The sequence below is a fragment of the Panulirus ornatus genome, chromosome 19 (assembly GCF_036320965.1).
Source record: "Panulirus ornatus isolate Po-2019 chromosome 19, ASM3632096v1, whole genome shotgun sequence".
In the NCBI taxonomy this organism is placed as follows: Eukaryota; Metazoa; Arthropoda; class Malacostraca; order Decapoda; family Palinuridae; genus Panulirus; species Panulirus ornatus.
In genome coordinates this window covers 64,056,676-64,069,468 of record NC_092242.1, presented here as the reverse complement: position 1 = coordinate 64,069,468, position 12,793 = coordinate 64,056,676, and the positions used below count along the sequence as shown (strand labels likewise).

Sequence of the window (12,793 nt, the reverse complement as noted above, 5' to 3'; positions counted from 1 at the left end):
TTTGGGTATGGAAGTTGATAGGCCAGGGGAGGCAACTAGAGTGGTACTATTCATCATTTTCATTCACATTAGTTATATTTTCACTCATATATTTACCACTTTTGCATTCAGATTGACCATCACTTCTACCCAACCCTTTACATCAAAATTGCTGACATGCTGACTCAGCCCCTTTCAAAATGCGCTACTCTTTTACTCCATTCTCTGGATAACTATTCATCTTTTGTAATTCAGTTTGATTTTTATCCTCATCAGTTTGGGCCTGTTTTCCATACATTTTTTGACATATTCCTCAACTCCTCCTCCAGCAGAAGTGCTGCTCCCTTCGTTAGCTCTTCCTCTCACACTATCCTTAACCCCCCCCATCCCCCCAAAAAAAGAATCTTTACCTTTGAGCTTTGTTTCATTTAGAGCTGGAACATCCAAACTCCTCTCCTTATACATAATGCTTATCTCTCCCTTCTCATCTTGGCTACACCCATACATTTTCAGTCACTCCTCCTAGAGCCTTTGCGGAGTATGAGCATTTTTTACTTGGGTCCTTCATCTGGTGCAGCTTTTAGAAATTAATTCAAGGAGGGAAGGTTTCCAGCAGCCTGCATTGACCCCTTTTAGTTGCCTTCTCCAACATGCAGGAACACATGGGAAATGTCCTTTCTCAGTCCCCAATCCCACCTTTAAAGCACTTGCAGAAAACTCCATGCTTCTGATGCTCAGGGTCTACCTGGGTGGCTATATGAAGAGTGTTTCTGTATGATGATAAGATTGTTAGGTTTCATTGGCTACTGAACTAGAATTCACTAAGAGATCTGAGTAGGAGTCTAAATCATATCCACATTAACTGGAGTTTGTGTAACATTATTGAAAGACTGCCCAGTAAACCTAAGATGCAATTAGTTCAGAGTAAAAAGTCCATCCCCACAATAAAGGAAGATTACTGAAATTAATTTTTGAATCTTCATTTCTTTCAGTACGTGCTTTCTCATGGGACCCGTCAATCAATGTAAGAAGATGTTTGCTAAAACTCGCATCATAGCTACAATTGTCATGTTTGTTGCCTTGATTATGACTCTTGTGGCAGCTTTTGCAGTAAGTAAACACTAAAAAGAACTTTTATACTTGTTGCATTCTTATTTTGCTTGGAATTCATAGAATATATTTGGTGTTATCCCAGTTATCTGCAGTGGAGATAGGGCGTTCACATCTTATACTTAGGATTTTGGTAATTGTGATTTTTAATTTTTATACTACAGTAATGGCATTTCTGTTATCAGAAGAAAGACCAAGTATCTTTGAAGCATTAGGCAGCAAATGACCAGAGAGTTATACTAGTACTACCTGCCTGTGTATCATGAGAGTTAGTGACAGCTGCTTAGTGAGCCAGACTTCACTGGTTGTCAAATTGCGCTCTCCTGACCCAGTAGCTGTCTTTTCTTCCTGCGTCTCTCACACTTGGACTACAGGCATTCTGTCCACAAACATACAGTCTCTCCTTGTCATATGTAACACTTGACAACACTTTATTCACACACCTCATTCTTTGTAACTCTTGCTTTTCCTGTGGTGAGCACTATGTGCTAGCCCTGCCTTTTGGCAAAATGGTAGGAGTGGTACATAGAAGTAGTAGGTAGGAGCATTAGTTAGAAACATTACATAGAAGTAATCAATAGGAGCATTAGGTAGGAGCCTATGCAAACATTGCACTAGACTTGCCCTCTGCCAGTTGCCTGTTAAGGGGAGGCACTGTAGGCAAAGGAGCGGCACTGGAGTACACTAGTTATGGAGACTCTAATGCTGTGGCCACCCCCTTGAGGGAGTTCCAGTTTGAATAGGCGTCACAGACATAATAATAATTGTATAACACTTGCAAATTTAGAAATATTAAGATTGTATGATTTGTTTTTCACCTTATAACATAAAAACAAATATATAAGCCCACCGATATTACATAGATCAGGTGGAAGGTAAGGTATGAATGTATGAAATAAATGGAAAGTTATTAAACATGCTGAGGAGTGTTTACCAGGACAGTAAGACTTGAGAGCAGGAAGGGAGGGGGTGAGTGGTCCTGTGAAGATGCTTCTGTGTGATGCCACCAGAGTTGCATAAATCTATGTATGGGTAGGGTGGTAAGGGAGGTAATTAGAGGGGTCTTGGAGCAAGGGGAAAGTCTCAGATATACTTAGAGTTGGTGGTTTGGGGGCATAGGAGGTAAATATGTTGCTCTTCGCAGGTGACACATCTTTGATGGCAGACTGAAGAGAGAACTCTGGAAACTGGTATGAAGTTAGGAGAAAGTAAGGTTCAGGAGGGAGATGAGGAGGGAATGGTTTGAGAGTAAGGGTGAATGAGGAGAACCAGGAGGTTGTGGAGTGCTTTAGATACATGGGAGTGGACTTAGCGGTGGATAGAATAGTTGAAGCTGAAGCAAGTCAGAAGGCAGAAGATGGGGCTAAGGTCCTGGATGCATTGTGTGGGAGAGGTCATTGTGTGTCAGGGATAAGATGAGTATGTTTGAAAGTATAGTAATCCTAACATTTGATTGGAAGTGAGTCTTGGATCCAGAATGCAAATGGACAAAAGTTGGATATCTTAGAAATTAAATGTCTCGTGTGCTTTTATTAGCAAAGCTGGGGGATGAGTGACTGTGGGCAGAAAGTATCATGCACTGCAACCTCATCTCCCATCCACTGTACTGTATGCATTAGTTTCTGTTAAGAGAAGTTACTAAGCATCTGTAAATACATGCAATATTTTCAGTGATATACATATCATCCCAAAGTGATTTATTCCAATATATTTCAGCTTAAGAAGAGAGCTTTGGCAATGTTAATGGTGGTCATCCAGTTTCTCGCTATGACATGGTATTCCCTCTCATATATCCCTTATGCTCGGGATGCTGCTAAGAAGTGCTTTGCATCGTGCATCGATGTTTGAGGGACCTAGTAAGAAGGTAGTGAGGTTGGATTTTTATTAGGTGAAATGATATTCTAAATGTATTCTTTGGACCCTAATTGTAGGAATGATTGTATTCTTCCAAAATAAGGTCAAAGATTACCATGAGATGTGCTGAACGTCTTGATACAGTTTTGTTGTCTGTACTAAATTTAAAATATAGGTATATGTAACTGCTTTATTTTGTAGCTTGAGCAACTTTTACAAAAAAAAAGATTGTTGAGATGTTTATTTTTAATTGCCATTGTTTTGTTTCCTTTTATCCAAGTTCTGGTTCTTTATTGTCTACTTAACTGTTTTAAAGCTTAATTTGTAAGACTTCATCATGCAATTACTCCAATTACACTTGTTATGTAGGTCACATTTACATATTTTTAACATGGTATATTTATGGATGTTAATATTACACTTATTTTAGTTATTTTAAGTAATAGTTCTGGAATTGGTAGTTATCAGTTGGCAATTTTCCATTGTGCAGCAAAAATATTGCCTTAATGTAATTTTTGTACTATAATTCAGCTACATTCAGTGTACTCATTGATGACCACTGATATCTTGCTCAAGACTACATTAGTAGTTATAAGTAACTTGATGGTAAAGAGAGTTAGCACCTTCTGTTGTATAAAATTTTCAATTGTCATAGATTTACAGAAAAGTTGAAGACACAAAATCAAAATTTGGAAGGTTTCACCAAAGGCTATGTATAACCTACGTATTTCTAGCATACTGTTCTTGCCAGTATCCGAAAAATTGTTTTATCACATACAGTAGAATTATTGAAACAGTATCAGCATTAGGAATATTTATTGTGGGTATGAGAAGGGTAAGAATGAATACACAGATTGTTTTACTGTTATAGGTGTGAATGTTGAGGGATTTTGAAATACCAAGTATAGGTAAGTTCTTTAATGTTTTGCATTCCATTTATGCATGTACATGAGATTTGTATAATGAAGTTTTTGAAGAGTGTGTCCCATGAACACTACAATTTTTAATCATGTTGGCAACCATTTACTACCAAATATTTGAGTACCTGTATTACTTTAATTGTTCTTTTGATATTTGTGATGATGAGCTTATGAGGAAATATCCTTTAAAATTTTCTCCTGGTATGCATCCAAGACTAGAAAAAAAAATGCTTTATAGGCGTAGTGAACTTACCACTGGGATATGGTAGCTTCTGTACCATATCATGCTCATCAGCTTTTGTCATTTATGCATGAATGGACATTATGAAAGGAAAAGTGTGGGAATTATGTTTAAGTGTTACAGATAAGCATATATATTTGAATATATTTTTTTTCCCCAACTTTATTGCCGTTTCCTGTGTTAGCAAGGTAGCGCTAGGGGTAGATGAAGAAAGGCACATCCACTCACATACTCATATATATACATACACACACACATGTACATATATATATATATTCTTTCTTTCAAACTATTTGCCATTTCCCGCGTTAGCGAGGTAGCGTTTAGAACAGAGGACTGGGCCTTTGAGGGAATATCCTCACCTGGGCCCCTTCTCTGTTCCCTCTTTTGGAAAATTGAAAAAAAAAACGAGATGGGGAGGATTTCCAGCCTCCTGCTCCCTCCCCTTTTAGTCGCCCTCTACGACACACAGGGAAAATGTAGGAAGTATTCTTTCTCCCCTATCCCCAGGGATGACATATATTTTTTACATATATATATATACACTCATTCTCTAGCTGTTATGTGTAATGCACTGAAACCACAGCTCCCTTTCCACATCGAGGCCCCACCAAACTTTCCATGGTTCACTCCAGACATTTCACATGCCCTGGTTCAGTCAATTGGGGTTAGGGGAGAGAGAATACTACCCTGCATCAGTGAGGTAGTGCCAGGAAACAGACCAAGAAAAGCCACATCTGCTTGCATCCATACTCAGTCTGTCATGTGTAATGTACCGAAACGACAGCTCCTATCCACATCCAGGCCCTACAGACCTTTCCATGATTTACCAGGGACATTTCACATGCCCTGATATTTTCAGATATAGGTAATCACTTTTATCCTATAACTACTCATGCTATAGAAATGCAGGGAGTCCTAATTTAAAGTTGTTTTGAATAACATTGTTTTGTTGTTATGTCATTGAGGAATTGTAACAAGTCCTTGATTAACATTGCTTCTTTTCTGAATTTGTCATTTCCGTCCAAGATGTAGTGCCTCTTGAACTCTTGGATATAAAAAAAACAAAGGAGGGCAATAACCTTAGAAGTTTTATTAGATGTAAATAAACATTGTGATGCTGGCAGATGTGTTTCCAACATTGCAAAGGTACTCTTGCTTCCAGCAACAACTGTAATGCCTGTTGTTAAGAGTGTGTGAAAGTTACAGAATTTCAAAAAACTGCTGTTGCTTCAGCTACTGCTCACTTAATCAGAAGTCTTTTTTCCTTTCTTTCATACTTGTTTGCCATTTCCCATGTTAGTGAGGTCGCACTAGGAATACTCAGAGAAAGAGCTCATTCTTTCTCACCCTTTCTTTAGCTGTTTTGTGCAATGCACAGGAACACACTCTAGTTGGATCCCTTTCTGTTACTCTCCTATCACTTACTCAAACCACCTCATACCTCATATTGTCCTCAAATGTTTCATTTCCAACACTTTCACCCTTCACTGCACACCTTCATCTGTAGTCCATGCCTCGCATCCATACATTGTTGGGACTACTGTACCTGTGGCGATGGCCATAGCAAAAGCATCTTTATAACTGGAGAACTTCATTGCCACTTCTTAACCTTCAGTGTCTCACTCTTAACAGGCCACTGGCAGAGGGCAACTCTAGTACAGTGTTTTCAAAGGCTCCTCCTTAATGTTCACACCAACTGCTATTAGCTAATGTATCTGCCTATTGTTCCAACATACTTCCTTCAGCCATACCCATTTTTGCCCTTCCAGATAACTTCCTCTCTTTCATGCATTCCTTAGTGATTTCAGAATCTTCACCCCCTCATCCTTCGTATGACTTGCTCCTGCTTTTGCCCAATACCATGTCTACTCTCAGATATCTAAGAAACTTCACTTCCTTCAAATTTTCTCCTTTCAAACTCTCACCTCATCTTTCCTTCTTCCCTGCTAAACCTAATGACCTTGCTTTTATTCACTTTTACTCCATACTTCCTTCTTTAACATTCCCAAACTTATACACCATCCTCAGCAGTTTTTCCTTAAATCTACCCTTAGTGCTCTGTCATCAGCAAACAAGTGAGTAACATCCAGGAAGCCTCCTCTCCAACAAAATTGCCATTACCTCCCTCGCCAGCCCATCCCTAAACAAACAGCTATGGTGATATCACACATCCCTGCGGGAGACAAACACTCACCTTCCTTTCTGCTTACTCCCACACACACCTTACTCACTTGAAAGTTCGTCTCTGCTTTCAGTAGTCTTCTATACCATACATTCCTCCTATACCATATATTCATAAGACCTTTCAAAATAAGGCATTCTGCAGCCCTATCATGTGTTCTCTTTCCAGATGTATAAATGCTGAATACAAATCCTTTGGTTTCCCTAAGTATTTCTCACACATTCTTTAAAGCAATTGCATGATCCACAAATCCTCTACCCCTCCTGAAACCACATTGTTCTTCCCTAGTCTGTTGCTGCTTTCACCCTCACAGTCACCACTCTCCCTTACAACTTAAAAGGTTCTCTCAGCAAACACCTCTGTAGTTCATACTCTTACCTTTATCCCTGTGGCTTGATACAGTGGCACTATACATGCATTCCACCCATCCTTCAGCACCTCACCATGATCCATACATATATTGAAAGTCCTGCCAAACCAAATCAGAAATAGAAGTAGATTAATGACTGATATGGAAAAATTTTTGAGTACATCATTTAGCTGAAGGACCATCATCAGTATCGGATATGTTGAATATTCATGTACATTTTTATTGAGAAAGCAGAGCTTATGTGAAGATAGGTTTTGAAGAAATTTCAAAAGTGGAGCCCTCTATATATTTTTTAATGTTGGGTAAGACAGCAAGTTCAAAAGTGGAACCCTCTATATATTTTTTTTATGTTGGGTAAGACAGTATTGGCAACCGAGGCCCTAATTTATATTTTTTATTTTATTATACGTGATCACAGTTTCCTACATCAGTGAGGTAGTGCCAGAAAACAGATGAAGAATGACCCATCCAGATACATCTACATAAATGTCCATACACATACACAATTTTTTTTTCATACTATTCGCCATTTCCCACGTTAGCGAGGTAGCGTTAAGAACAGAGGACTGAGCCTTTGAAGGAATATCCTCACTTGGCCCCCTCCTTTGTTCCTTCTTTAGGAAAACTAAAAATGAGAGGGGAGGATTTCCAGCTCCCCGCTCCCTTCCCTTTTAGTCGCCTTCTACGACACGCAGGGAATACGTGGGAAGTATTCTTTCTCCCCTGTCCTCAGGGATAACATACATACATATTAACATAAATACATGTACATTCACATACATATACATATATACCTTACTTTCCTTTCATACATATTCGCCATTTCCCGCGTTAGCAAGGTAGCATTAAGAACAGAGGACTGAGCCTCAGAGGGAATATCCTCACTTGGCCCCCTTCTCTGTTCCTTCTTTTGGGAAACTAAAAACAGGAGGGGAGGATTTCCAGCCCCCCCCTGCTCCTATACATATATACACATGTACATATTCATACTTGCTTGCCTTGATTCGTTCCTGGCACCACCCCACCCCACAGGAAACACCATCGCCACTCTGTCAGTGAGGTAGCACCAGAAAACAGACAAAGAAAGGCCACATTTGTTCTCTAGCTATCATTTGTAAAGCACCAAAACCACAGCCCCCTATCCACATCCAGCCCCCACAGACCTTGTTATGGTTTTGTATTATCATTTTGAAAATAGAGAAAATTTCCAATGATACATCTTTGTGTCATGAAAGGCAAGCATGTATTAAAAAAAAAGAATTATCACATTATAACCCTAGGACCCCTTTTTATTGGACCTTAAACCAGATTTGGCCAAGAAAAATAATCCATGGCTGGTTTACTGCCTTCCATCTCTCTGTGTATCAATGTCTCTGATGTTCATTCCTTCCAGAAACCCCCACCAAGGGGATGGCCATGGGAAAAGTCTCCACTTACCTCCATCCTTATATTTGGCCCTTACATGTGCCATTTCATGCATTTTTCCCTATTTCTCCCCCTCTAGTCCTCTCCCTTGCTGTTTCCACATGTCACAGTTGGGCTTTCTCTCACACCATCCTATTTAATTGTACTGTCATATACTCTCCTTGTAAATTCGCTGTCTTCCATTCTTTCTATATGCCTGAACCACCTCAGAGTATTATGTTTTACTTGCTGTCACTCCACGATTCTTTCCCTGCCATACCTAATCTATCGTACACCTCCTCATTGCTTTCATCATTTCAAGTCAAATGACATGCTCCCCTCAAATAGCTCATTTCCACATCCTGGATTCTTGGCCTCTGTCATTCATCCCATGTCCATGTTTGGGCTGCTGTCCGTCAATCATTTCTACATTTTCATACTTACACCTCTGCCTTTCTTTATGCTGTTAAGGAACCCAGTGACTCTTCTACACAATACTGCTCTCTCTCTCTCCTTAAAAGCATATATATTAAAGCTGATAAACCACACAATATAGTTCACTCAGAACAGTCACTGGATGCCTACCAACCACAAGCACTTAAAACATACACAATGAAACAAAGATCCTTCTTGTGAGCATCCTCAGCATTCATTTCTGTGCAACAGCATTAGAACTCTTTTCACTCAAACCAATCCATAACTAACAACCCCAAGGAGAAATAAGAAGCTTACCCTTGTCTTGTGCTTTAACAGCATCTACCCACAGAACTCCACACCTCTGGGAAGAGTGACATTGACATAACCCATACTTACTGAAATAACTCTTAACTCAGCAACAGAAGTTACAATCACCAGATAAACAGGAGCCACACATTCTTGTCCATGCTCTGAATATCACCCATCCCTTCAACACAACAAACACTGTTTCACCATATACCAAAATCCTTCATGCCCACAGTGTAACTGTAAAAATGAAGACACGTAGCACTTGCTTAGTTACTCTGTGCATAGATGCACACTCAGCATAATTTCACTTTATAACCCATGGTCCTGACAGGTGGAAGTGGCCAGCTTTCTGAGTACTGCAGGAGACTCATAAAGATAGAAAGGACCCCTGGGGCAGGAAGTTAGTGAGTATATATTCTAAAAAGGTGTTGCTAGCCTCTGCCTGCTGAAGTCACTTTTAGTGAGGGTGTATCATCAGGAGTATAGTCTTATTGAAGCACTTATTATTCTTCCAAAGGAGTCCACTGTTTCCTTGGTATTGAAAGTAATGCAGTCATCAAGTTGCAGGATCTTCTGGAAAGGAGTTTCATTAGTAAGTTCAAGACCTGTCCTGGTACAGTTATGAATAATGTTATAGAACAATACTTGTCAGTTTTACTGAATTCTCATGCAAAAGTAGCCAGATGTTTATTGAATTTAGACATTTAAATTTATGTATTTGTACCTAAGCAGGGAAGGTGAACATGGAAAAATTAATATACTGCAAATGTTTCATCATCCTTGATTGGAGCTATTGTTGATTACTTCAGATTTTTAGTAGGCTTTAAACATTGGTGAAAGAATATTAGTGGAATACCCTTTACTCTTTTCTTCTAATTAAATGAAGTTTAATGAAATACCTTTTTGAATTTCAAAAATTTTTGGGAAGAGTTTTAGGCAGTAATTGTTTGTTTCTGGAGCTTATGTAGAATTTTTTTTTCATGGTAGTGTGTTTACCTGCCTACATAAAGTATTATCATTAGGATGACGAGTCTTCCTGATTGTATTTTGTGCCTTAATTGATATGAGAATTTAATGTGAACATTTGTATTTGACAGATGGCAGTTGGATTTAGGGGAAGAAAAATAAAAAAGCCAGGGATGTAGATGCTACACTCTCTGAAGCCAGACGCAAAGATATTTTGTTAAATTAGTTTTGTAACAATCTACAGATGTTACTAAGGACCAGAAGAGAGCACTTATCTGTTTAGGCAAAAAGAATTTTTCTTCCATAAATCTTGAATGTGCAAAGTGTGATTACTCAGAATAAGAACACTGGAATATTGTGGACCATTACATACCATGTTTCAGGGAGATCACCTACAGTAGATAATAATTTCATATTTTTATATGCTCATAGTTAATATCATTCCACGAGTTTTATAAAAATCCCCTCATGGTTTTTACTTTTGTAAGCAGGGAGGTGGTATGCTGCAGTGAATAGAATTATTCCATCTCGTGGTATATGTCATTCCATTTCTGTAGAAAGGAGGGTATCATCATAAATAGAGTCTGATAAGGATTCCTTACTGCCGGCATAGCATTGGCAGTTGTATGCTCCAATCACATGTCACCAAGTTGTACAAATGTAATTTGCATAACCTTTTAATTTTCTTTTTCAAATGGGTTAACTTGTTTCTCAAACACCATGGTAGATTTTCAGGTTTATGAGTTGAAAATTGCTTTGATTTCAGTTATCCATTTCATGTCAAGATGTGAAGCAGTATAAGGCACAACCTTAAGCAGTAAGCTCTTACATTGAGCCAAACTACTAGAAGTGTTGTTGTAATTTTTTTTTATTCTTCCCCCGTTAATTGTAAAATATAAATACTGTGTGTCTTCACCTTCCTTTGTCAGGATCCTATTCAATGGGGCTCCCATAGTGGTGAGAAAGCCAACCTCATACCATAGATAGGGTTACAGGTTTAGTGAGGTAATCTTGTCTTTGTGGGATAAGAACAGGACACGTTTGGAGTAAGTACTCAGTAAGAAGTTGCATCTGGGTGTGGGTCTTGTTTTGGTAATGTAGGAGAGAGGGACTGTGGGAAAAGGTAACTGGTATGTTTAGGTGGTTTCATATGGGTGTATGTCCGATGGTGTGGTGTTTGACTTCTTTTAAGCTGAGATGGCAAGGGCAACTGAAGCCCTAAGCATGGCCATCTCATTAATGTTATAGAGGAGGGTTGATGTGTTGGAAATGAAATGTTTAATGACTGTGTGTGTTGGTTTGATCGAGTGAGTAATGTAAGGATAATAGATTTTAGGTAATAAAAAGTGTTGTTGAGAGAGCTGAAGAGGGTGTGCAGAAATGGTTTGGACATAGGGAGAGTGAGTGAGGAAAGGTTGACAAAGAGGATATGTGTCAGAAGTGGAGGGAACAGGGAGGCCAGATTGGAGATGGAAGGATAGAGTGAAAAAGATTTTGAGAGATTGGGGCCTGAACACTCCAGGGGGTGAAAGGCATGTACGAGACAGTGAATGGGAACGATGTGGTATACTGGGGTCAATATACTGTCAGTGGACTGAACCAGGGCATTTGAAGCATCTAAGGTAAACGTAAACCATGGAAAGGTCTGTGGGGCCTGGATGTGTACAGGGAGCTGTGGTTTTGGTGCATTACTCAACATGATGAGAAAATTGATGTGATTCTGGCCTTTCCGTGTCTGTCTGTGCTGCAACCTCGCTAACACAGGAAACAGCAATTATGTATGAAATAAATGATTGCAGGTTCCCGCATTAGTGAGGCAGCACCAGGAACAGATGAAGAAAGGGATCATCCAATCTCCAGCTGCTCTATCTAATACACTGAAACCACAGCTCCCTATACACAACCAGGCCCCATAGAACTTGATGGTTTATCCTGAATGCTTAACATGTTCAGATTCAACCCACTGACAATACATCAACCCCAGTACAGCAGATTGTTCCAATTCACCCTATCTCATGCACACCTTCCACCCTCCAGCGTGTTAATGCCAAAATCACTCAAATCTTTGTCACTCCATCCTTCCATCTCAAATTTGGTCTCCCCATTCTCTTTATTCCCTCCAATTGACACATAAACCCTTTGTCAACATTTCCTCGCTCTTTCTCTCCATTTGTCCAAAGCATTTCAGCACTCACTCTTCTGCTTTCTCAACTACACTTTTTAATGCTAACATTTTTACAATAATCACTTGATCAAACACTTCTACACATTTTCATTGAACATTTAATTTCCAACACATCCATCCTCCTCCGCATAACCTTATCTATAGTATTAATGAGATGGCCATAATAAGGGCTTCAGTTACCCATGCCATCTTGGCTTAAACTAAACTACACAACCTGTGACTAGATTTGTGGTGATACAATATTTATATAGGAATAGATATATATCTTTTCTTTCATACTATTTGCCATTTCCCGTGTTAGCAAAGTAGCATTAAGAACAGAGGGCTGGGCCTTTAAGGGAATCTCCTCACCTGGCCCCCTTCTTTTGGAAAATTAAAAAAAAAAAAAAAAAGATTTCCAGCCCCCTGCTCCCTCCCCTATTAGTCACCTTATATGATACGTGGGAAGTATTCGTTCCATATATATATATATATATATATATATATATATATATATATATAATTTAAATCATTATAAATGAAATCATTCAGGCTCCACTTTTTTTTTTTACAAAACCAATTTATGAAGTCCAAGTTTGTTTATTAAAATCAAAGAAATATGGCAAAAAAAAAAGAAAACTTTCAAAGAATCATTCCTATTTGTCTTTCAGATCACTGGCATACTAAGATAGCCTATGTTTAAGGATTAAGCACTCCTGTCATCATAGACATCAATAATTTATATAAACTTCCAAATAAATCTAGAGAGAAACATTCAATAATAGATTCTGAACTTACTCCAAAATACCTGTTTTATATTAATACATTAACAAATAAAAATATGATTCTTGAACAATAATAACCCCCCCCCCCC

The 12,793-nt window shown here is 38.7% G+C and overlaps 1 protein-coding gene across 5 annotated transcripts in view; it reads left to right on the top strand.

The window, feature by feature from the left end:
- LOC139755598 (vesicle transport protein SFT2A) overlaps positions 1-12,793 on the top strand; it is a 29,567-nt gene extending 16,774 nt beyond the window's left edge. For 4 of the 5 annotated variants that reach the window (XM_071674128.1, XM_071674125.1, XM_071674126.1 and 1 more), the window contains 2 exons: positions 972-1,089; positions 2,806-12,793. In XM_071674128.1, the coding sequence (XP_071530229.1) occupies positions 972-1,089; positions 2,806-2,937 (250 nt within the window). In that variant the 3' untranslated portion in view covers positions 2,938-12,793. The remainder of the gene's footprint in view (positions 1-971; positions 1,090-2,805) is intronic. The other variant, XM_071674127.1, reaches the window with a different exon arrangement.